The 24290-nt window shown below is 43.4% G+C and overlaps 1 protein-coding gene across 3 annotated transcripts in view; it reads left to right on the forward strand.

The window, feature by feature from the left end:
• Positions 1-24290, forward strand: part of LOC311439266 (uncharacterized protein) — a 218497-nt gene that overhangs the window by 104437 nt on the left and 89770 nt on the right. The window contains exons 2-4 of one of the 3 annotated variants that reach the window (XR_014694629.1): positions 2738-2813; positions 11934-12063; positions 23320-23404. Coding sequence is in view for 1 of the 3 variants with exons in the window: in XM_084524761.1 (XP_084380887.1) it covers positions 2738-2813; positions 23320-23340 (97 nt within the window). In the remaining 2 variants the exon portion in view is untranslated. The remainder of the gene's footprint in view (positions 1-2737; positions 2814-11933; positions 12064-23319; positions 23405-24290) is intronic. The other 2 variants (XR_014694628.1, XM_084524761.1) reach the window with 2 other exon arrangements.

The following is a 24290-nucleotide window of genomic DNA, read 5'->3' on the forward strand; positions in this document are numbered from 1 at the left end:
TGCAGGAACTTAAATTTCAAACTCTTCTTTTCCACCTTCTTTTTTTTTTTTCCCAAACTGCTTTTTGTGGCATTCCACCTTGATGCAATGAAACTATAGTTTCCTTTACTTCTTTTTAATGTTTCATATTAAGTAGAGCAGCCAAGGAAGAAAAACAGCCATCTGAGGCTGTAGTGTATCACTCTTGGCCAACTCCTTTAAATCTTTGTTTTTTTCAAATCTTCAGAATATTTAATTGTGTTTTCAGGTCAGGATGTTGTTAGGACAGAACCCGTAGTGGTAGCTTGAGTGTGGAGGCCACTGCACGTGACAGGACGTCTTGCCTTCCTTGACAAAGGTGCAGGCATGAGCCTCCCAAGCATCCATCAGCACTCGCCCTCTCCCTGCTTCCACAGACCTGGATCACGTCTCTGTTTTCTCCCGCTGCTTGCGTCTCCCAAAATGTAAATGAACACAAATTTCTTGCGAGGGAGCGAGTGCTGCACAGGCCAGCTGCATCACCAGCATCTCTAACTGCTGCGAGGATGCCTGACCTCAGAGGAATGTGTTGACTCAGAGCAGCTGGGGGCACAACCTAGCTCTCTGTGCTTTCTCTCTTTGCCATATTAACTTGATTCAGAGTGGCAAGGGTTATGGTTTGGGGACTGCTGCCTAAACACCAGGCAGAAGGCAGTAACAAAAACGCATTTATGGTTATTTTTACACAATTTCATGGCCAATGAAAATTTCTGAAGTCTGTATAATGCTTTTCACCCAGGGTCACCGATGTACAGATTCTGCTAGACCTTTAAAATCAGCAGCGCCTCGGGCTTAGTGGTGCTGTCACTTCCCTTTACCCCTGGCTTTTTCCCAGTCTCATACAGTTCAATACTTGCATCTCCCTCACCACTGCTGTGCAATTTGGCTCCAGTTGCACTAAAGCCCTGAGGCCAATTCTTTATAAAAATCAGCCAGTAGTACCACTGGGTACTGTTAGTTAAAATGCAGCCTTGGCTAGCTTTTTGCCGCAAGAAAACATCCCTGTATGACCCGGACCTGGGAAAGGGTGGTTGTGCAGCTTCCCCTGGACTTCTGTGCCATCTGGGAAAGGGGAGTGAGACTGTGCCAGACTTGTGCCCTCTTCATTGCCTCTGTCCTCTTGCTTGGAAGAGGGGTGGTGCCCCTTGCAGGTAGGCAATCTTGCTCCTGCAACAGGGAAAAAAAATTTCTCAGTGTTAATCAGATTTTGAGTCCCTTTCAAGTCATGGGATGTAATTTTAATAGCACACAATTATCTGTTTTTAAAGATGCCTTTTAAACTATGCTTTCTCTAGAGGTTTTAAAGAGGCCTCCTAAAAGGCTGTGTTTTTTACTTCTAATAAAATGAAAGTTACCTTACACTCCTAAAAAGGCTCTGATTTCCTATTGCCTCTCACCTAGAGAAGATGGAGAAGAGATGCCCAAGAAGACGAGCTCTGTTTCCTCCTTTGAGAGCATGGTGAAGGACTGGGTAGAGCTGGCGCTGCTGGAGCACCCTGTGCTGGCCTGCGGGGAACATGTCCGTGTCCTGCGGTGGCCAGGCCACAGGGGCAGCGGAGATAGGCTGGTATAAGACTGCCCTCAAATCACGGCGTACCTGGTTATTATTTGCAGGGTTTCCCAAGAGTCAGGATGTTTCCAATGCACAAAACTGGCACTTAAGATGTGTTAGCTTCACTAACTCTTTTCAGATTCATGGCAGGTGTTTTAAAAAGGGAAATACATAGCAAAAATAACCAGTAATAAAGGAAAGAGAAAGGAAAGGAAGAAGAGCTCCCCCCACCACCCAAGAAGTTAAATTGTTCATGCAGAGCTATGAATAGATTTCAGGGAATTGCCCATTCGAGGGATCTGCATTATTCTGAAATTAGAAAAAGCAGTAAATGAGTTCATTAAATTTCTTGGAGATTCTGTTGTTCTATATGTTAATTTCAATTTCTAATCTAATTAAAGTATCTAAAGTGCTGTAAAAGGAATTCTTGAAATGCTTTTCAAGGCATATTTAAACATTAAAGAAAACAAAAGGACAAACCTTTTGATGCAGCGTGTCAGATACGTTGTCTCAGAAGGAGTATTTCAAATAAGTGGTCATGTTTAGAAACCTGTATGAACAGCACCCTTCAAAAGCCTGTGGTAGAAAGGTAGTCCATGGAGATTGCTACTATAGAAAATATTGTGCTGCTGACGCTTGCTTACACTTTCCTCAGCAAAATGAGCTAATGAGACTGCTTCAGCTTTCTGTGCTCTTATGAATGCTAACTTAATTATTTAAAACATAAATAAGAGTGGGAGTGGTATTAAATAAACATGGTAAACAGTTTGGCTGTCCCTTAGGGAGTGGTTGCTACTGCAGTGTCCAAGTGAAGGTAATGGGCAGGTTTAGTGAAGGGAAGCTATCATCAGTGGTTTCATTTCACTTGGAGATTAATAACCGTACTTTCTATTCCCTTCTTGTTACATTAAAATTTAGTTACAGAAGCAAATAATAGTATGTTAATAATCTGTTTTTATGGGATAAAAACACAGGAGAATAGAAGCTCAGGAGCAACTGTCTTGAGGTAACATGCAGAAGGACGCAGTTCCTAATGCAGATAGAGGAAAACATTTATTGGTTTCTTGACCCTAGAGCTGACTCAGTAGAAAAGTCTTGGCTAAATACGTGCTTGTTTGTGTGTATGTGTTCTTAATAAAATCTTCGCTGATTCTATTCTCCTTGCAGTTGTGGACTGAAGACAAATATCAGTGATAAAATGAAGGTCAGCAATTTAATAGCTTCTTGCAGAGAAGATTTTGAGGTGAGTGAAATTAACAGTTATCTGAATGAGATATTTTGCCCGTGAGGAGCTGAAAGCTCAAAAACTCTAATGTCACCCATAGGCACAGTCAGGATTTTCCAGAGTAGCAGAATTCATAATTTTGGGAACAAACAGAGGAAGTGGGAGCTCTGTGAAAACTCATGGAGATCTGAACTGATAGAGGGGCCAGTTGTGCAAGATCATGCTCTAGTCCTGATTTACCAGGGAGATCAACTGAAGTGCCAAAGGATTTTCTTCCTATTCAGTGGATGTGAAATACTTAGAGTTAAGCTAAGTTTCAGATCTGCTGGCTCTGAGGGTACAGGGACAAAAAGTGGGAAATTGTAACAGCAGCTGGACTGGGACAGATCTGAGGTACCCCAGAAAGACCCAGGGAACTACAGAGTGGTGAGTTTCACCTCTGTGCCTGGGCAGATCCTCCTGCAAGCAGTGATAAGGCACATGTAGGACAAGGAGGTGACCAGAGACAGCCAGCATGGCTTCACCAAGGGCAAATTGCGCCTGACCAATCTGGTAGCCTTTTATGATGGATCAACTGCATCAGTTGACAAGGGCAGGCTGACTGATGTCATCTCCCTAGACTTCTGTAAGGCTTTTGATACTGTCCCACATGGCATCCTGATCCCTAAATTGGACAGATAGAGATTTGAAGGGTGGGCCATTCGGTGGATAAGGAATTGGCTTGCAGGCTGCACCCAGAGAGGGGTGGTCAATGATTCTATGTCCAAGTGGAGGCCGGTGGTGAGTGGTGTCCCTCAGGGGTCTGTCCTGGGACTGGTACTGTTTAATATCTGTCAACAACATAGGCAGTGGGATCGAGTGCACCCTCAGCAAGTTTGCAGATGACACCAAGCTGAGTGGTGTGGTTGATACACCAGAAGGAGGGGATGCCATCCAAAGGGACCTGGACAAGTAGGAGAAGTGGGCCCATGTGAACCTAATGAGGTTCAGCAAGTCCAAGTGCAAGGTGCTGCACTTGGGCTGGGGCAGTTGGGGATGTGAGCACAGACTGGGTGAAGAATTCATTTAGAGCAGCACTGCAGAGGACTTGGGGGTTCTCGTGGATGAAAAGCTTGACATGAGCCACCAGTGCATGTGTGCCGGGGTTGTTCAGCCTGAACAAGAGAAGGCTCCGGGTTGACCTCATTGCAGCCTTTCAGTACTTAAAGAGGGCTTATAGAAAAGATGGAGAGCAATTTACACAGGCAGATAGTGATAGGAGAAGGGGAAATTACTTTAAACTAAAAGGGGAGATTTAGATTAGATGTCAGGAGGAAATTCTTTACTTAGAGAGTGGTGAGGCCCTGGCACAGGCTGCCCAGAGAAGCTGTGGCTGCCCCATCCCTGGAGATGTTCAAGGCCAGGCTGGATGGGGCCCTGGGCACCCTGGTCTGGTGGCAGGTGTCCCTGCCCACAGCCTGGGGTTGGAACTGGGTGGGCTTTAAGGGCCCTTCCAACCCAAGATACTCTGTAATTCTCTAATGCCTGTCTGGGCTGCCACTGTCTGGGGTCAGAGCTCAAGGGCACGCAGTGAACATGACTTTGGGGAAAGTCACAAGTGGGAGATTCTGTTCTGAAGTCTTTCTTGCTGACCACAGCATGCAGAATTTGAGTGATGCTTCATCCATCTGGGACAAAAATTGTTACTGGAAAAAATTATATATTACCTGTACCAAAACAGTGGCTGGCAGAGGATAGTAAAGGCAAGTGTAAAACTGGTTTAACGTATGATATGAGATGGTTAGCAGGAGAGAGTTCTGTGTGAGCAGACACTAAAGGTGGATGCTGCTCCAGGCCAGGACTTGGTCTCTGACACCAGACAGTGCTTTTCTTTGGGTGACTCCTCCAGCTCTCTGGCTGCAGCTCCCCACTCTCACTTGCTCAGACTGTCATCTGGTACTGTAAGCTGCTTTTTGGGAAAGAGAGGAAACAAATTCTTCAAATATAAAAGAAAGCAGAAATGTCCTGCAGCTTGCAAACATTTGTGCTGTGCCGTATGGGAGGATTAGTGCTGTCTGGGTGTATGCCACCAACTGGTGTTTTTACTTTGTTTTTACATTTGTTTTTCTGAGTGTGTGAGCAGGCTGTGACTCCTGGGAAGCAGTGCTGCCTTGTTGGCTTTGGGTTACAGCTTAGGGAGATACAGGCCTGTGTGAACAGCAGGAGTGCTGCTTGTTCTGGCTGTAGTTTGTTTTTAAGATGAGGTTATCCCAGGAGAGGCAAACACTGGTATGGGCTGAAGTTTCTTCAAAGAAAGACTGGCTTGTATGTGGTTGGAAATGTGGGCTGGTGTAGTCGTGTAACGTGTTTGTGTGTGAGGAGTCTGCTGTGCTGTATCTCTGTTCGCAGAACCATGTCTGCTACCAGCTGGAAGACAGGCAGCATTTGTAACACAAGAAGGTATGAAACTGGCTTAAACTGAGGTGGCTCTTAGCCCATAAACTCAGATATGAATTAAAAGCAAAACTTGGAGTATTTTAGCATGATCAGGCCTACGGTTTTACTAAGAATTTTAGGACTGCTGTAATAGAGGCAACGTCAAGGGGCTAAATTTTTGAAAAGTGCTCTCAATGTGTCCTCTCAGTTTCACTATTTAAAAACTTCTCTGTTTAAAAAGCTTCTTGAATGAGGGTCTCAAAAGATTTGAAAAAAATTCAAAGTAGCAAAATTCTCAGTAATGTTTTCATCATTTTAGGCAACTCCAAATCTCCGGGGTACTATAGTTACTGCTCAGATCTAGGTCCAACCACTGATTATCTGGATTCAGTAACTGCTTATCAATACAGTATGTGGCTCTTGTGCATTATTGTGCTGAATAATAACAGTTCATAATCTGTATAGCTCAGTTCTCTATTTTGTGGCTCTAAAAATTAATACAGCTTTCTGCTCAGTAAATGCTATCATCACCTAGTTGTCAGAGTAGTTTATCTGCTACTAGAGTAGGATACATGCAGAAATGTTATTAAAAATCTGGCATCTTCAAAGAGAACCACAGAACAAATGTAATGACAGTCATAAGCATTTGATATTTTCAATACAGCCTTCACAAATAAGCTGCTCAAACACCATTTTGCTGCAAAACTGTAAATGTTATGAAGTGCAAACGTTACATCTCTAAGTAATGAAAGGGAAAAAAAGAGAAAAGAAGATAATCAGATCCAGCAACGCATGTCAGATAAAACATTAGAAGGATTAAACATCACCTGTATAATAAATCCTATTTATTAAAGTTTTAGATAAATAGCCTGGCCCAATATGAGCTCACTGGGGTCTTAAAACACATCTGAAGTTGTTTTTTTTTTCTTTTTCCTGTCTGTATGACACTTAATGAGAGTGCAGCAGCTTTTTATAAATATCTCTCAGAGGGCTATCAGTAAAGGGCCACAGTATTCGAATTTGTAGTTGTTGTGTCCCTAAACCCATCCATAACATCGTCTACCGCTGTCTGCCACATGCCTTGCTGGCCTGCAGAGTCCCTTAGCCATTCATGACCTCTTAGGGAGGGATCCCTTGCCTGCAGCAGGCTTCTTCCCTGGGAGTCCCATTCTGTATAGGGTAGCAAAGCTGCACCCAGGGAAAATTGAGTCTGAATTTGTTCAGAGCCTCTTGGATAACAGCAGACCAGAGAAAACAAAAATCCCTGTCTGCAGAAAGCATGCGGCTGAGCAAATGGCGTTTACAGACTCTTGTAGCCTTTCTTCATGGTTTCAAGCTTGAAAAGAAGCGTACAACGTTATTTCAGTGTGAAGTAAGAGAGACCATTTCCTTTCCAATGTGGTCTGCATATCTGTTGGCTTCATATAAAATGCTGGGCGCAAGTCTGTAAGCCTAGTGGGAAGGGTTTACTACTGAAAGGTTGTAAAAATAAAAGGATTCGTAAAGATTCTGTCCTCTCATGTGAACTCACTGGCTTTGTGATCGATGTGCTTTACTTTCACGGCATGCTGTAGTGATTTGTAAACATTGGGATTGCTTATTGGATCAAGGCCCATCAATTTTTGCCAGATGAAATGAGAACTGAGCAGGTTTCGGCCAGTCCTTGCAAGGAGGTGAAGGTGGTTCTCTGCACAGTCCTGTTACCTAGCCGGGCAGAGGGCTGAAGTGGTAGGACTTGGTCCTGCCTCCCCTGAGAAGGGAGCAGCCAAAGGCCCTCCGCGAGGAGCTGTGCTAGCCCATTTCCCTCTCCCAGTTAATTACTGGGAGAAAGAGAAATGACAAGAGCTGCCTGATGTTTAACTCTAAACTAACCGGCTAGGAAGCCCGCCGTCAGTTTGTCCTGCATTCTCCGTGTATTTTCTTGACTGCTTTATCTGGTGATGCTTAGTATTCTTCATTCCTCTGTCATCTGATCTGTTGGATGATACTAGCAGACATCAAAAGCGAGGATTTTCTCTCAGAAACCCTATCGAGGACAGCACTGGCTTGATGTGGCAGAAGCAATAATCTCTGCATCTGCTGGCGCGCCAGGAGAACTCTCTTATCAATTAGTCCGTCACTTGCAGCTTTGTGCTGGCTTCCCAGCCCTGCGGCGTGTGCTGGTAATAGCAAAGTAACGATGGAGATAACTCTGCTTTCTGCACTGGTAAGGTTGTTTTGCTGTAACTTTCTCCCCCTCTGTATTTCTCTGCACCCGTTTTCTCATCATCTGTACAGCTCTTTGGACAAGGACCATCTTAGAATTGCACAGAGGGCAGTCGTCATATGCTAAGAGCTGGGTGAAAATCACTACGGTGGAGCTTAAGTGTTGACATGTGCAGGGCTTCTGTCCAGTTAAGTAGTCCCAGTCCCTCCTTGTTTAACACACCACACGGTACAAACAGTCTTAATCCCCCACTTAGCATGCAGGTGCAGGAGTTTTGCTGCCTGGGTCTTGGTTCTCTTTCTGATGGCAATGGCCACGTCCAAATACACAACACAGCTGTAGCAGAGGCCAGGCAGGTGTCCCTCTGAGTGTTTCTGCCTGGAGGGCGGCAGGACAAGGGTGGGCTGCGTTGTGCCCCTGCATGAGGTGCTTGGAGAGGCTGGTGGGCTGCTGGCGCATCCTGGGCAGCGTCCTCCAGCCCCACTGGTGCTGGTCCAGAAGCCCTTCTCTGGGCATTAGGGACTGGAGGGGAAGGAGACCGTCACCCTGCTCCTCCCTGCAAGTGCCCCGCGTTGGAAGGGCTCAGGGGGTGTTGGGTGGCTGCGTGGTGGAGAAGGGCGGTCATTAATCCCAGCCGTAACAGTAGCATCCATTTCTATTCTGAGCAAACAGATATATTGAAAATAGATTTTTTCAGCTTTTAGAAAATTGGCCAGTTTTCTGACCTGTCCCTTGACAGTTACAACCTAGTAACTGTTTTTTGTGGCCTTCTTAGAAGTAACCTGGTCCTACCCCAAGTTCCACTCCCAGGCAGCTGAAAACCATGGCTGTCAGCGTTGCTGCATGTGAGAACAGGATTTCTTCGTAACTGAAAACAAGGGGCTGGAGGCCTGGGACTACAAACTGGCCTATTTAGAGTGTACTGAGCTCCCTGAAAAACAGTGTTTTATAGAGTTGGTCAATAATAAAAAAAGCCCCAGCATAACACTATTAACTGCCGCTTGGAACTGAGCATTATGGGTTGCAGTCTAGACAAGCTCGCAGACTTACCCAGATCAATCCCATTCAATTCCGTGCTGTTTTACAATGATTCTTGTAGTTCCCACAGATTTATGTGTTTAAATCCTTTTTCAAAACACATTAAAAGCTGAGCTCAGGCTGGGTGAAGGTAGACAGAGTTCCCACTGGAGTTTTTAGTAAGTACATTGCCCTGGCTTACGGGCCTGTCTGCAGGAAAGTGCTGCAAAGCGTTCAGCCTGATGCATATAATACTAAAAGTGCCATGGACAGGATTCTCACAATACAAACATGTGTCTTGGGATGGTTATCCCCATCTCGTTCCAGGTAGAGAGCCAGTCAGGTCAACATACTGCTTGTTTGCTTCTTTACACTGGAAGCGTTGGCACAATGTGCTCATCATGTATGCTGGCAGGGGTCATCCCTGCTGTGTGGCGGGGAAGCTCAGGCTGCCTGCACACAGGTTGCTGTTTCATCCCCTGTACAGCTTTGTTTTAAGGACATTGATGCTGGTTAAACATGTCCAGTGGAGTGCTGGATGTTCCATGATGATCAACAGGATTTACACAATCCTTTCTAGAACACCTGCATTTAATGCCTTATGTATAACACAATTCTAGTAATGCATCTTTGTCTTACTGTCTAAAATGCATCTTTTTTGTTTTATTTGCCTGTTGTGCGGTGGTAACACTATTTCAGTTCTCAAAGCAACAGGGTGTCTGGCTCTCTTTACTAGAAAAACAGGTATTTGAGGAAAAGTCCTGTGTTCACTGGCTGCTCTGTGCCCCTGGCAATTCAGCCCATACTCCTTGCCAGCCTCTGGCCAAAGTTAATGCAGCTCCTCCACTAGCTATTGCAAACTTGCTCACAGGGAAGCTGAGGTGAGGGCAGTCCTCCCAGAGAGTGTTCCCTGGGGCTGCATCAGTGTCTTGTCTTGTCCCATCTGTACCAGTGCTGTCCTGTTGCATTGTGCGGATGCCTGCTACACTAATTACTGTAGACCAGAGCTCCTATAAAGGTCCTCATTTGCTTTGGGACTGGAAAATCGTCTCTCTGGGATACAGTGCAAAGCACTGCCTCAAAGGCAAGCATGTTATTTCAAGATGGAGAGGCTCAAAGCCCGCTGTGAACTCAGATGGCCACGTTCTGTTCATTGGAAAGGAAAGTGGGAGAGGGGAAGAGAGACTCTGGTTGGCAGCTTTGAATGGCTCAGCTTAAAGTCCTGCTAATGAAATGGGTGGCATCTGTCGGCGTGGAAAATAAGAATTTTATTTTTGAACTAGCATTCTTTGACTAACATAACATGTGCTTCCAAACCTTTTTTTTTTTTTCTTTTTTTCTTTTTTTTTCTGAATAGCCAAATAAAGTGACATTTCCCAGGAACAAGTGTGACTTTCTCAAAGTTCTCATGTTCCTCATATTTTCAGCCTATTTCCCCTTTCAGGCCTGTATTATTTGTCAGACTTGTCTCGAAGCCTTTCTCTGTCTCAGATTCTCTGTGTGCTAGTAGTACCGTTATTTACCAAGCATGGTATTTGTTTGTGTCTGAACCTCGAATGCTTTCCTGACATGGGAAAAAGCTCTGCCCCGAGGAGTTCAAAGACTAAGACTAGAAAGGCTGGACTATGAAGATAATAGACTGTTAGTCATTTCAGTGTTACAGCCTGACTCGGGTGACCAGATTATATTCTCCTGCAGCTGCAAACCTCCTGCTTGATCTTGGACAGGTGATGCAGATCCAAATTGTCACAGATAGGCAGGCAGCAGTGATGTGGGCATGATATAGCCCCACTCATCTCTGTAAGAGGGCTCTGCTCCCACCTTCTTGGAGCACTTCAGAAATAAATAGGTTTCATATAGCCAGACCTCCAGATACTGTAGCAACAAGGAACAGATGAACAGCATTAGCTGGCATCAGGGAAAGGGAATCTCCTATGTGAAGGACCATCATTTGTTGCAAGCTGGAATTAATTTTTAAAACACAAGAGAGGTGGTTATGCTGCGAGCTCCTTCACAAAGCAAATTGGCATGTATTGAACCTCTGCTGGCACAGCTGAACAGCTTCCTCAGCCCGACCTTCCCCTCGGTGCTGACGGATTAGCTCTTGCAGTCAGTGCAGGGGTTTTGTACCACATCGGCTGGCCAGACAGAAAGAGGAGATTGCAAAAAAAGTGTCAGAGGTATGAAGAAGAGAAGTTCAGGTAAGACATGAACATTTACAAGACATGCTAAGGAGGGAGACAAAAAGGAGACCAGTAACTTTAATCCACAAAGAAGCTTTGTGGGGTGTTCGAGTATGTAGTTCATGCTGTATATTCAGCAGAGGTAAAATCTTTTTCTGCAATCCTCTCTATTTCAGTGATTGCCTCACTAAATTTGGGTGGGTGTAATGCTGTGTTCCCTGCCAGTCAGCCTGGAATTGGCCATCTATCCACTGGAAAATGACCACCAAGCAACAGCATTGTCTTTCCAAACTAGGGGGACTGCCTGGGCTTTGAATTTGCACGACAGGCAAGATGCCCTTTTCTTAATCAGGCAGCCTCAGTTCAGAAGGAACAGGATTAAAATGAAGGCCAAACATCAGGGAGTGAATATGTTCCTTTCCTGTAATACAGTCTGTCCTGCAAATCTCTTGGGGTGAATGATAGACAAAACTGGCAACATAACAGAGCAGTAAAGGACTACTTAACCCAAGTAAAGTGGCAGAGCAAGTAGGTCCAGGGCTCATGCTCTGCATTTTGCATGTATACTGAGAATCAAACCCTCAGGACTAGCAGGAATAGCATGTAGGAGATGTATCAGTATTACAGTGTTCCTCTGAGCATCCAAAGGCTGCCATACATTGACCACACAGCTGGGTAGATGCTGGCCGTGGTGAGTACGCTGGAGGGGGCTGTGGAAGTTGCCATTGACAATTGGTATTTACAGTGCTCTGTTCCCTCTTGTCCTCTGTTCAACAGCTCTGAGAATTAAATGGTTTTAAGCAATCGCCTGGTCTGTAACAATTGATTTAGCATTTATTAAAACATTTATTAAGCATGTGTTACCTCTTCATAAACCATTTATTGAAGGACTGCTTGTGCACTGTGTGTGTGTTACTGTTGCTCTCCATCTACTCCATCGGAGTTCTTTTGGGTGTAAAGAAGCACAGATGATAAAACATCTCATTTTATATTAGCCACATACATCTGGGTTGTTTCTTCTACAAGGAAGACAAGTAGCAGAACAGAGTGGTTCAAAGAAAATGTGCCGGCAGCAAGCTGTCTCAGAGAACATTTTCTGTGAAAGGGGCCTTCAGTTTCCATTTTAGTGCAGCATGTGTATGCAGTGAATGAAATAAAACTTTGGGGAATGGTCCATTTTAAAGAGTTAAAAAGGACCAGAAGGTCAAACTAATTTTTAAGGTGACATATTGGATTTCTACCTTAAGTTATTTAATTAAACACAGTATTTTTGTAATGCCATTGTATTCTCTTTAACTACAATTTACTTGGTTATAGGAACCTTTGAAACATGCTGGCATAATCTGATGAGAAGACCGTAGCGTGCTTGAAGCAGAAATTCCAAGAATGAAACTGTAGCCATTTCCAAGAGATGGTAAGAAGATGCAGCTGAGGAGGAACAAGTAAGGTAATGGGCTGTTCGTGAGGCTCATTGTTACTGCTTTAAGATACAGGTCCAATGCCAGCATTGCATAAGCCATGATCTCTGCAGCCTGATGAAAGCAGGGACCCCCTTCACACATCTTTAGCCTCTGGCAGCCCTCTGCTTCTGTTGGCACTAAACAGTGGGTCAGTTTGAAGTGCTTCTTTTTCTCAGAGTTTGGTTGTGACTAACAGTGTAATATTAACTGACGTCTCCTGTAGAAGCTGTGATTTTTGTTGTGATGAGTATTTGCACATGGAAATGGCCAAAGTACCCCTCAACAGAAGGTTTTCTGTGCATCTGATGGTCAAAATACGCTCTAGGGGCAGCAATACCCATTCACTCCTGGATGAGACCCTGGAGCCTATCTGGTATGCCTTCCCTTGGGGTCCTCTGGTGCTCCATTGCCTTTTCACTCTCTCTTCCCCTGCTGACTGCCTGCAGGAGGCTCTGACTCACTCCCTGTCTTTGCCCTTCTCCATGAAAAAACACACCTCCAGGAGTCACAGGGTCGATCCTTGGCTGCCGTGTAATGTTAGTGATTTCAGGGGGGCAGCTGTACACCACCACGGGCCCTCCGTGTCCTGTGGCATGGGAGCACGGTCATACCAGCTGGGCTGAGCTCTAAGTCACAATTTCTCTGTTGTACTGCCCCAGCTGCTGACGGGCTGCTGCAGAGGGAGCTAACCTAAGGAAACAAGGAGAAATGTGTTGCTTGCTCCCTCAGAATTTTATCTTAACCCTTAACAGAGACTAGACTCACTCTGGACATTCTGTGTGAAGTGAGTGCTATAATGGGGAATGTTCTCCGTACCACACAGCCTGTGCAAGGGTGCGGTATGCCTGGCAGGGTGGAGGTGAAAAGCATCTCCTGGTTTGTCCATCCTGCATGGGCCGGCGCTGTCAGGAGCCATCCCTCTCTGCTGTTGGGCAAGAGGGGAATCTCTGTCATAATTAGATCCTCATTAGCCCTTGGCACAGCAGAACTTGATACATTCTGCGTGGAAGCATGTGAATTTGGACGGGGGGTTGTTCTTGAACTTCACTGTGACTTTACACCTATCTTACTCTCTGAAAGTCTTCCACAAACATACGGCAGAAATCTGGAAGATCGTGTTTTCAAGTAAATAGCAATATGAGGTGTTAGAGTACTGAATGCACTCTGTGATGAGGCCAGCAGTGAATGTTCACAGGTCTCGGGTATTTCCATTTGAATCCTTATTCAGGTGGCTTTGAGGGAACCATCCATAATGTGCCTGAATTTCCAGTGTGGCCTAAATAAAAGAGAAAGAAAAAAGTTGGAAGCTGAAGTAATTAAAGTGATAGTTAAGCCCATACTGAAGGAAGTGTGGGGTGCAGAGAGTCTTGTGCCTTTTTTATATTTTCTGGAATTTTCCTTTTGTTGCTTTCTTTCAAGTGATTTCAAAGGCTTTTCAAAGGGAAGATAAGTGCTGTTCCTGAGTTATCCTCCAAGTTAGGGCAGTTGTGGGGGATTTGTTTCACCTGGAGTTCCTCGCCCAGCTTCCCAGCGCTCAGGCCCTCTGCCTCAAAACCTGCTGCCCACTGGGGTGTCCATCCATGGCATGAATGCTGCTGTCTCTGTCTCCCTACTGTCAGGGTCAAAAGCAAAGACTGCAAATCTCTCTCTAGTCTGGCCATGCCTCTTTGAAAGGAAGCTGAAAACAAGTTTATTATTGCCTTTTATGTTTTCGAATCATAGATCCAACATCCTCCTCTGACCTCCTCCTTTTGCCTGCTGTGCAATAGGCTTTGCTAAGTAGTAGCTGGCACCCTTCAAAAAAATGCAAAACAATATTCCCCTTGGCTTCCTCGCTGGGGCTGCCCACGTGGGTAGTGCTGGGGCTTAAGGCATGGCAGTCACAGGGGAGAGGAAAGAGACTGAAATGTTTCTTGGGCTTTAGGACTCACTGTGCTCTCAAGGAAAAAAAAAAAAAAAAAGCATCAGCAAAGCAGGAAGAACAGTTAATAGAATTTGTAGGGGAGGCTTACAGAGTACAAATTAGCCATTGCGCCAAATATCTCATTTGATTGTTTTGTCATGCACTAGTTTTTAGTATTGCTGTTGCTGGAACCAAGCAGGAAATAAATGAAAACAAAGATGCAAGAGGAACATTTGTGTATGAATTAATTCAGTTGTCTCCAAAGCGGCGTCTGTTCTTATATTTCAAAAGCTGCAAAAAGTGCCTGAATTTTTCTTTCCCCCCCTACTTCTACAAGGTCATTCAGGCTCCCCTCTTTGTTGTTTCCTACCCCATTTGTATGAGTGAGCAGTGTACTGCTTGGGCAATATGTGGGAGTGCTGCTCTTACTGGAGACAACTCGAAAGAAGCTGGTATGATTTTTTTTCCCTGAAGCCAAACACTTTGCATTGAACTAACATCATTTTACTAGTTTTTGGTGCCAAAGAAATGGAGAAGTAATTAGGGGCAAAACCACAAAACCTTTTGCAGACTCTCAAGTCATTGAGCTCAAAAAAGTATGAACTGAAATGAACAGAAGCTCAGCATTTCTTTCTCAATGAAGTGTCAGTGCCTCCACACGATCCTGCAGGACCTGTGCACAGAGACTCATGTAGGAAGGGCAGCAGCCTGCGGTGGATGGTAACATTAGGGTAGGGCTGTGGAGGTGATGGCACCAAAGTGAGTGTGGGTGGTGCTTTTTTTTTTTTCTTTTTGCTTGGAGGAGGAGGAAGAGAGGCAGATAATCACCTCATTCCTGGTATTGTTAATGATATTCCAGAGTCAAAGACATCAGTCCAGAAAAACAACCAAGCGGATAATAATAAATAGCTCATGTTGATAGTGGCAGGAGTATTTGTTTACTGTGAAGTTGAGCATGGGCTCTTCTCGCTGGCTGTATTCAGGCTTACTTTAAAATGTAAAGCATGTGCAACTACAGTTTTACAGAGCCTCTGCTGAGGAAGGGTTGGGAGCTGAACCAGAAAGCTTAGAAATTTGTCTTTTATTTATTTCTTGTGTGTTTTTTAGGTAGTCGTACATTACTTTGTGTCATAGTGTAATAGAATTGATGTATTTTTATTTTCAGCTCTCTGTAGAGAGTTGGAATTTAGTGATGATTGAAATATTTAAGTAGTAGCTGCCAAAAATTGTTTTAAAGAGAATTATTTAAATAGAGCATCATTTCATTCCAGTAAAACATGCCAGTAATGGTTGTGTATATTTTGTAGAATGCACGTATAAATACAGACGTGAAGGAGAAGCATGTTATTCTGAAGCTCATAATCTTTGTATGTGTTTGTTTTCAATCTGTATGGGAAAGAAAGGAAATGTTGACATATCCAGATACTCGGCAGACCAGAAATCCTATCATCTAGCCAAGTCTACTGGTTAAAAGGAAAAGAACAGTGAAAGACAAAAAGTAGATAGCAAAGTTTACTGAGAAAAACACAAAGTCTGAGGAAAGATGAGAGAGAGGTAACAGAGCTTTTTTGAAAATTAATATTCAGTGTTAGGCAAAACAGTCTGTGAAAGAACAGCGTGGTATTCCCAGAAGGAATCCAGAGAAGTTCAGTTCCGCATATTGTACCTTTTCAAGTCTTAGTCAAAGCAGATATTTATCATATATATTTATTTTTTATTAATAAGTGATGGCTGGATCCTGCCACTTCACTTGCAGCAGGTGAACAGTTTTACTGAAGTTGCTTCTCACTGAGTGTAAGGTCTGTTTACATCAACCTGGGAGAGTGTAGCAGCCCTCAAAGTTACTCAGATCCACACAATACGGGTGCGGGAAGCAACTTCAGATGGAGTTTAAGCCAGATGTTCTCTACTTCAGCCTGGCAGAGTGTAAAATAGCATTAAGGGCAGGAATTCATTGCCCAGGGTGGGTGTTCGTGGATCTGCACGTCTCGAGGTCTCTCACTCAAAATGTCCCCAGGAGAGGTTGCTGTCAGCCTTCATACAGGGCAGTGTCGGGAGAGCAGAGCCCGTTTCAGCAAGTCATCCTTTCCAGGTCAGGTCACTAGTGGGACTCACAGAAGTACGTGTTAAAAAAAAACACACTACGGATCTGTCTAATTCCAGACTTCCAAGTGAAAGTTGAGGTCAGTTATGAATTAGCCTGGTTGCTTGTGTCCAGTTGTCTTCGTCCAAGAGAAACAAATGGCTTTCAGCACCAGGGGCTTTCTTTCTGCTCGGTGAGAGTCTCCTGTCTGTGTTAGGCATTGCTGGAGGAGAGGGCAGAGGCACTGCAGAGGGATGTTGGTCGGGATGGTGTGTAGTGATCCAGGGTGACAGCTCCTGCCTAGAAATCTCAGCGATACGTGCTTCTGCTGCCTCGGAGTACGCAAGTTTGTCTGTGTTATTAGAGGAAGGGGTGGAAACCTTCTCTCGGTAGTATTGACAGTGCTGATTACTCTGAATGCAGGTTAAATAGACAAGTACTCCCTCCCCATTCAGAGCCCTGTTCCTTGCTTTTCTTTCTTTGTCCCCATTTCTTTCTCTCCGCCTCTTAACTGAGGCCGGTGTTAGAGAAGCACTTTGATTGAGCAGCCATGCAGTTTGTGAAGAACAGTGGGGTTTCTGGAACATCTTTCTTCTTGGAACATTACAAATTAATCGCTGCAAGATTCAATGATTTCAGCTGAACTTCACATCTTTCCACTTCATGGATAGCAAATAATGGTCAAAACAGGAATAAAAAGATTAGTTTGACTCTCACTGAAGTTTCTCCTACATTCCTTCACCTAGAATTTAATCAGGGACCAGACTGAAAACTCAGTGAGCTGACATGAAACACTGACTTCGCTTGAGTTGTCCTCAAGCCCTGGCATTATTGCACCCTTGTAAATGAAATTTGAAGCCTGAGTTTGAGGACAAGCAGGAGGAGCACTGTAGAAATTGGAGAGGTAGGCCTCAATGTCTGTGCCATTACTACTTGTTATGACAGTGTTTATGGTTTCCCTTCATTCCTGTAGTCTTAGTTAACTCACCCACCCTTTCTTCTGTATGTTATTACCCTCTTTTGCACCCAGATTTATTTATTTTTTTTCAGTTGTTCTTTTGATCTGAAGGTAGGGTTGATAGAAATCGTTCATCCAGGGAAGAGACAGACACTGAAGTCTACAGAGAGCTCCACGCATCTGTCTCTCTCTGTAGAAGTACAGATACACTGCACCTCTCTGTTGTGTGGCTCAGAGATCTCAAAGACCATATTTCCATTCTTTACAGCCCCTCTTTTTTGCCATGCCTTTCTCTTGCCCTTCACTGTCACCTGGGGCCTCCTGCCTGCTCCTGGGAGCGCACAGGGAAATGCTGTGGGCTCAGTCTGGGAGGTGGCTGCTGCCAGGCAGCTGAGTGGGGTCTGTGGGGTGATGGAGCACCCTGGGAAAACTTCTGTGGTTCGTGCTTACTCAGGGAGGGATGAGGTGCTTGTTTCTCCTGGGGCAGGCCCTGGATCCCCCATCCTCTCCTTCTCCGCAGGCCCAAAGTCAGCGTAGCTGCAACAAATGTGAGCGAGTTTTATCAGCTGCAGCCAGCTGGAGGCCTGGCCTTGTACCAGATAACCACGGTATAACTCAGACTGCTTTCCATTCTCCCCTGCCTCTCCCTCCATGAATTAGTAGCCGTAAAGCACAGCTATGGGCAGCAGCAAATCTTTCCATAATTTCTGCCTTCCAAAGCCAGGTAACGGTCCAGGTTTCTCATCCCCTTTCTCTCCCCCTCTTTCTTGCTCTCTTTTAGGGACAGGTAACAATAATACTACACATTACATGTCCTCCTTACAGCTAGATAACTAATGATTGCCATTATATCTCTGTCAGAACTAGGTAACTGCAATACTCTTCATTATATATCTGTCTTAAAGCCAGTAACAGCAGTACTCTAAATTATGTACCTTTCTTCCTTTTTCTCTGTCAGGCAGGTAATTGTTATGCTCATCTTTATGTGTCTTTCCTGGAACTGTAATAGTTTTCATTGTATCTCCTCAGAGCTTATTATGGTAATGTTCCTTACTGTATATTTCGGAGTTAGAAGCTGATATTTTTCAGAGTCACCTCTGTAGTATTTTGCCTTCTGTATTTCTTAAAATTTGAGTAATTAAAATACTACTCTTAGATTAACAACTTTGAGAAGGATTCTGCTTTTCCTCTCAGGATCTTTCTAGGGACTGTCTTGGGGTTGGAGGAGTGTCCTGTAAAGTGGTGTCTGCCCCCTCTTGATCCCAGGGCTGGGCGGTGCCTTTCCCCCTTTGGATTTCAGCAGTGCCAAGTTGCTGGGACTGGCCATGGAAGATGCTGAAAAGGCTTGGCATCTCCTGGCACTCGGGGACCACCCTTGGATATTGCCATCTCATGTCTCCACACTTCCATGCCCAGCATTTTGCAAATGGAGATGCTGAGTTCTCTGAGGAACAGCTTGCTCCTCTATAGTGCCCACCACAGTTTCTCCTGATTTTGATTTCACTTTCTTATGTCATAATATAAAACCTGCTATGCATGGGTAACTGACACAAATTTCACAAACTTGGCTATGACTCCTTGATTATTATTAAGAATTATCTTTCTGGGATTTCAGTGTTTGCTCTTCATTTTTCTTCTGACAGTATGATGTCTCCTGTGAGGACCTGATGGAGCAGAAATAATACTGTGTGTTTTAGGAGATCTTCCTCCTTGTAGCATGTATACTAAACAGGTTAATAAACCAGTAGCTGGTGATCAATTTATGTAAAATAATCAGCAAGCCCAATCTGAAAATCACTTGATAAACTATTCAGTAAATGTATCTGCATAAATAACACACAGGAATAAATTGGAACCAGTTTGAGAGCATAAAAGGAGGGCTACATTTGCAGCATGGTTCAGAGACTGTAAATCAAATCAAACCAATTTTGTCTCCTGTTCCACCTTTTATTAGATAATCAAAATTCAGATCAGTCTCATGAAAAGATTTCCTTGTACTGCTTGAATCTCATAAGTAAGCCTGGCTCTGCTTGCAAGTGAGCACCGCCTCTAAAAGAGTGGAAACACTGCCTGCTCACATCCCAAGTGTGAAATAGCTGGAAAGTAAAATACATTTCAAGAAACATTTTGTTTGAATTTTGAGATGAACTGGAGGAGAAGGTGCTTAGAAAAGTGATGGGAAGTGGCTCTGTGTTAGAGGCATAACACATGGAGAACTCTTAAACTTCATGGGAAATTAACAGGTGTAGCTGGAGTGGGTAATTTCAAGAATGCAGCCCTAGGAGTTGATGCAGACCTGTGAATAGCATTACATCCAAGAGCTGTGTTATTGAAATTAACACATTATTGACTAGCATGGAAAAAAAAAAGACAGAGGAAACCTGTCAGCAGCATGGAAGTCTGATCATGACAGGCGGCTCAAATGGCGGGCGTTGTGCAATATGGAAAGAAGCTGCAGGATCTCGGGGACAGCTTGGAGAAAAGAGCTGCTGAAGAAGAAACAAGTTCACTGCGAAGAGCACTGCATGTAGGAGAAAGGCCTCTAGCAGAGGCAATCTAGTGAAGCCGACTTCAGCTTAGACAAGAAAGATGTACTGGCAATATTTTGTCATACAGAAGAAAATTGAATTCTTACCCAGAATAAGGAGAAAAATAATTGGAATCTAGTGTGATTGTGAAATTCCCTGTGTGGTAATCCGGTCTGGAGACAATCAGCCAGGTACAGCTTTATCTGTCATTGCCTGACAAGCAGAATTTCCAAAGCAAGATTTCCAAAGGAGCCAGCAGAGATTGCTGTTAGCAGCAGAAGTCCATCAGCTGTCGTAAGGGCAGAGCTGAGCACCTCCTGTGGCAACTGTTCACGCATAAACTCATGTCCTTGGGACATAAAGGCGTTTGCTGTAAATTGCTGTTGGTTTCACTGGGAGTAAAGCCAGCCTTTATAAAGTTGCTAATAGACCTCACATGGACCAACTGTAACTTCCCTGGCTCTGTTTGCTTACACCATCAGCTGAAGACTCCACATTAGACAAATTTTAATATGAAGTGGCCAGCTGGGATCTCTAGTGGACAGGGCTGTAGATGTGATGAGCTTGAAAGTAAGATAACTACCTGCTGCCAAGATGCTGCGCTTGTCTGTGCCTCTCTTTCTTGAATGAGATGTTTCGATGTCTTATTAGCCCATCGGTAAGGAATGCAGGCACTCACTCCTGCTGTGATTGGCAGTGAGAGGCTGCCTGCTTGCAACAGAACTTTCTATGTGAAATGCTCAATTTATCAAACGGAATCAGAGTGTGAGTGATAGGAAGTATCTGCAGTACAGTTCTGCACAGTGCTCTGCACAGCCTATACCAGGCCAGTTTTATGTTCCCCAGAAACTAAACCGGCCATGAGTTCACCAGGCCTGGGGGCTCCTAGGGTCTGTGGTACATGGCACCAAACAAGGAGGTTCTCTGCCTCAGAAGAAGCCCTGTTATGTTACAAAAAAAAAAAAAAAAAAAAAAAAAAAAAAGTGCTTAGTACTTGTTATGTTACATTGACTACATTAAAGGAATGATTTATAGGTAGAGAAAAAAAAAAAGGCAAAGTATGCATCTTACCAAGGTCTACCAAGGTTACAAATTCTGATAAAAAGAAATCATTTACATTGAGGCATTTGTTTAATTTATTTCAGGTGAGGTCAGATCTTTGATTCTTTCTTTAAATAACTGGGAAGTTTTTACAGATTCCACAATGTGTTCAAGGTAGGTTATGCTTTTGCAAGAGAGCTGCTTTCAGAGAGCTGCAAATACTTATGTTCTGATGGAGGTGGTACTAAACAAAGAAGAGTTACATAAATGCCTTGTAGCATAGGCTTCATGTGTTAGGAATATTAAAAATAACTCCTCAATGCTCACAGGGTCTTATTTCAGTAAAGCGTGCTGTTTTCCATCCTTTTATGCATGACTTCAACTACAAAACCATTATGGAATTGGTATGTATCTGAATATCCAATCTACAATGCCCCTTGGCAAAACCCAAGTGAAAATAAGAGGTCTAAAGAGGGAAAATGCATTTAATATTCATATACGGATTGACTATATAGTCAATACACTGGCTTGCCTTGTTGCTTAGCCTTCAGTTAAGTGTAACTGTTTTGTGTCCAATGTCCATTAAACATCAGTGAAGCAGCAGACAAGAAATGACATTTTCCTAAGCAGAGAAGTGGTCCCAAATGTAAATCTGACTTCTCAGTCCTGTTAACGAGACCAGGCCCAGCTTCGAACACCTGCATGCAGTCTTCCTGAGGATTCAGGGAGGGTCTTGAAGTCACGCTCTCTTAACTCTGCTTTCCAATTTTATATGGAATCATAGCAAATCTCTTCCTGCCCTTTTAGCCTGGCTTCTTGTGTAAAATGCCTGTGCGTATGACGGAGTCTGTCGTACACATTGTTCGTTGCACAGTAACTTCTGAAGTGGTCCAGCTTCAGTGACATTTTCCCAGGAATCAGAAGCCTCAAAACATAATATTCTTACAAGCATAATGAATATAAATAGCTGGATGAGGAAAGAAGTGTCCTCCACTGAAAAAAAAAATGGTTGCAGTGCAAATTCCTCATAGGCATCCAGGAGTTAGTAACCATGAGAAAAGTTCAGGATAGAGCCCTTTTCTTCATAGGCATCAAAAATTTTAACCACCAGACATAGACTTACAGTAAAATAGGCTGTTATACAGCTGTATGGGATCTTTTACCTGTTTTCTTCGCTAGTCTAGGAAAATATTTTTCAGGTTTCAGCACAAGATTTGCTCCTATCTGAGATGAGCAAAGAGGATTTTCCAGAGTGGGATAGGAACCCAGTACCTTTGAAGATTGATGTGCATATGCAAACCAGTTCCTCAAAAACTCAATAGACACCTGATTCACAGAGCATGCAGGAGTAATTGCAGCTGGATTGTAGTCCTGAAGAAAATAAAATGATTCCGTTGAAGAGTTGGGTTTTGCTTTTTTGTTTTTCTGGTATCGATTTTTTAAATCTAATAAATTGGGAGGAAGAGAACAGAGAAAGATCTCTCAGGGCCTTTCGACCCTGTGTGGAGATGAGGAATAAAACCTAAGTAAGTAAAAAATGTTGACTATTAAAGATGTTTTTAGGAGTTACTGGAAAATTTGAATACCACAAATTACTTATGGGCAACACAAATTCCCATGTTTTTATATTCACAAAGGCCATAAAACTAACGCAGGAAACTTAATTTTCCTTAATCTCACATACAGTGTATAAATCAAATACTTTTAACAGGAACACTGTTTTTAGCACGTAAAAGCCTCTGAGAACTTCTGACTGTTTAAAATCTCCAAGGTGCACGTACCTGTGCTTCCCGTTATCTTTCTCCTCTTCATGGCAAGCATGGGGTGCAGACTTCCAGTTTTCATCAGACATCTCCGAGCCAAAATACACTGAGCTAGTGTCAGCGTAGATGGTTGGCTCACATTTAACATTGCAGCAGAACATGTAATTATATTAGTTTGAAGTTTTATGAACAAGGCAGTGTTAATAGATGTTTCGTCTTAATTGCTGCCAGGACATGAGAATGGATGAAGAATATTGGGGGAAGGAGTAGCCTTGGAACCGTTGTGGTGGAGGTAGCACTTGGCTGACATAGTTTATGTCATTCAAGTCAGATTTCAGTAAAAGGTTTCCAATTCTGTTAAATGGGTCCAGCAACCAACAGTAAGGCTGAATCTGTGTAAGGGGAAATCTCTTGAGATTAGTGTTGCAGTGGAAAGTAGATCATGAAGATATTTCAGATTAGGAGTATGGTAAATTTATGATTCCAGAAGGGAAGGACTGAAGAGAGTAGTTTTCTTCTGAATCTGTCATAGCCCACAGCGAGGAGAGACAGGCTTTTTCTAAAGTTATGGCAGACACTTGTTTTCCATGTGTCCCTCATGGTAAGGCTAGGGTTTCTAAAAGAAAGAAATGAGAAAAAAAATTGTGAATAATTTTTTCTGTGACCCTAAAAGCTAAGCTGGGAAATGACATTTTTGAGAGAGAATGGCTTTATATGAAGTAAATTGTCAAACAGGACTGTTCACTTAGGTGCAATTTACCTCGTTTTAAGGTCTTGGGTGGGATTTCTAAAAGAAAACAGCACATTTTTATTCTGTATATGTATGTTTGTACTTCTATATGGAATTCTCTCTCTATATATGTATTTCAAGCATACATAAATATATATTTATAGGTATGTGTTTAGTGTTTAGAGTTGCAATGAGAAGGGCCATTTTTCTGGAACATTTTTCTTGCTGTTGTTTCAGAGGCTGTCTGTCACGATGTAGTCGAAGATAAGGATGAAGAGGAGAGTTGCTCCTCCAGCAAGGCGCACAAAGAGTGCTGCTAGAGGTGAGTTTACCAGCTGTGAAGATAGCACAAAAAAAAGCACACTTATGGAAGGGAAAGACTTAGACGTTTTTGTAGAGGCAATGCCAGCCCAGATTTTTTTTTTCCTAGGGTTATGGTTAGGAATTTAAAATGAAAGCAGATGTGATCATTGTCTACAGATCCTGTTGTCACCAAATAAGATGAAATAGGGTTCTGTTGGTCTAGATACAGATATTGCTATTGCAAATACATTTTTCACTGTAATTAGAAATAAGTTTTTTAAAATAATGTGATGTGTGGAGCAGTTTTCATCTATGCATGGTATGATTTAGAGAAAGAGCAATCCTTGTAGGATTAAATGCATTTATATTATTTTTTGTGGGGGCACTCCTTACCTGAATATGTTTTTTGCCAGGGATTTAGAAGGAAAGCAATGAGGTGTGAAGTTTCCTACTGATTATTTTATGGCCCATGGAATTAGGGAGAAAAATGGTGTTTGGTAGGAGCAAGCAGCCTCAGATTAGTTTTGATGCAGGGACTGCATAACTGAGCATGGTTTTCTTGGGGATTGCAGAGACAGGTGGAGTGCAGCTTTCTGAGAGAAAGGTGATCTTCTGTGACTTCTGCTGTGCCCAGGGTTTTGTAGGAGCTCTGCTGACACAGGGTAGGGGTTTCCAAAGGGGAGGAGAGTATTTTTCTTCTGACACTGTTGGAATTGGATCAAGAGGACTTCTAGGAGCAAATGGTGAATTGCCCTGGTGCTTAGAGAGAGGAGAGAAAGGGACAGATACAGGAATGGTTTCATCATTCTGCTGGGGCAAAACTGTTGTGGTTTTGGTTTGCTTGGCTTGCATTAGCTTTCTGGTCTTAGAAAAGGACCTCTTAGCTGTAGCAAGTGCTTGAAAAT

This window comes from Aythya ferina, assembly GCF_964211825.1.
Source record: "Aythya ferina genome assembly, chromosome: 6".
Lineage (NCBI taxonomy): Eukaryota > Metazoa > Chordata > Aves > Anseriformes > Anatidae > Aythya > Aythya ferina.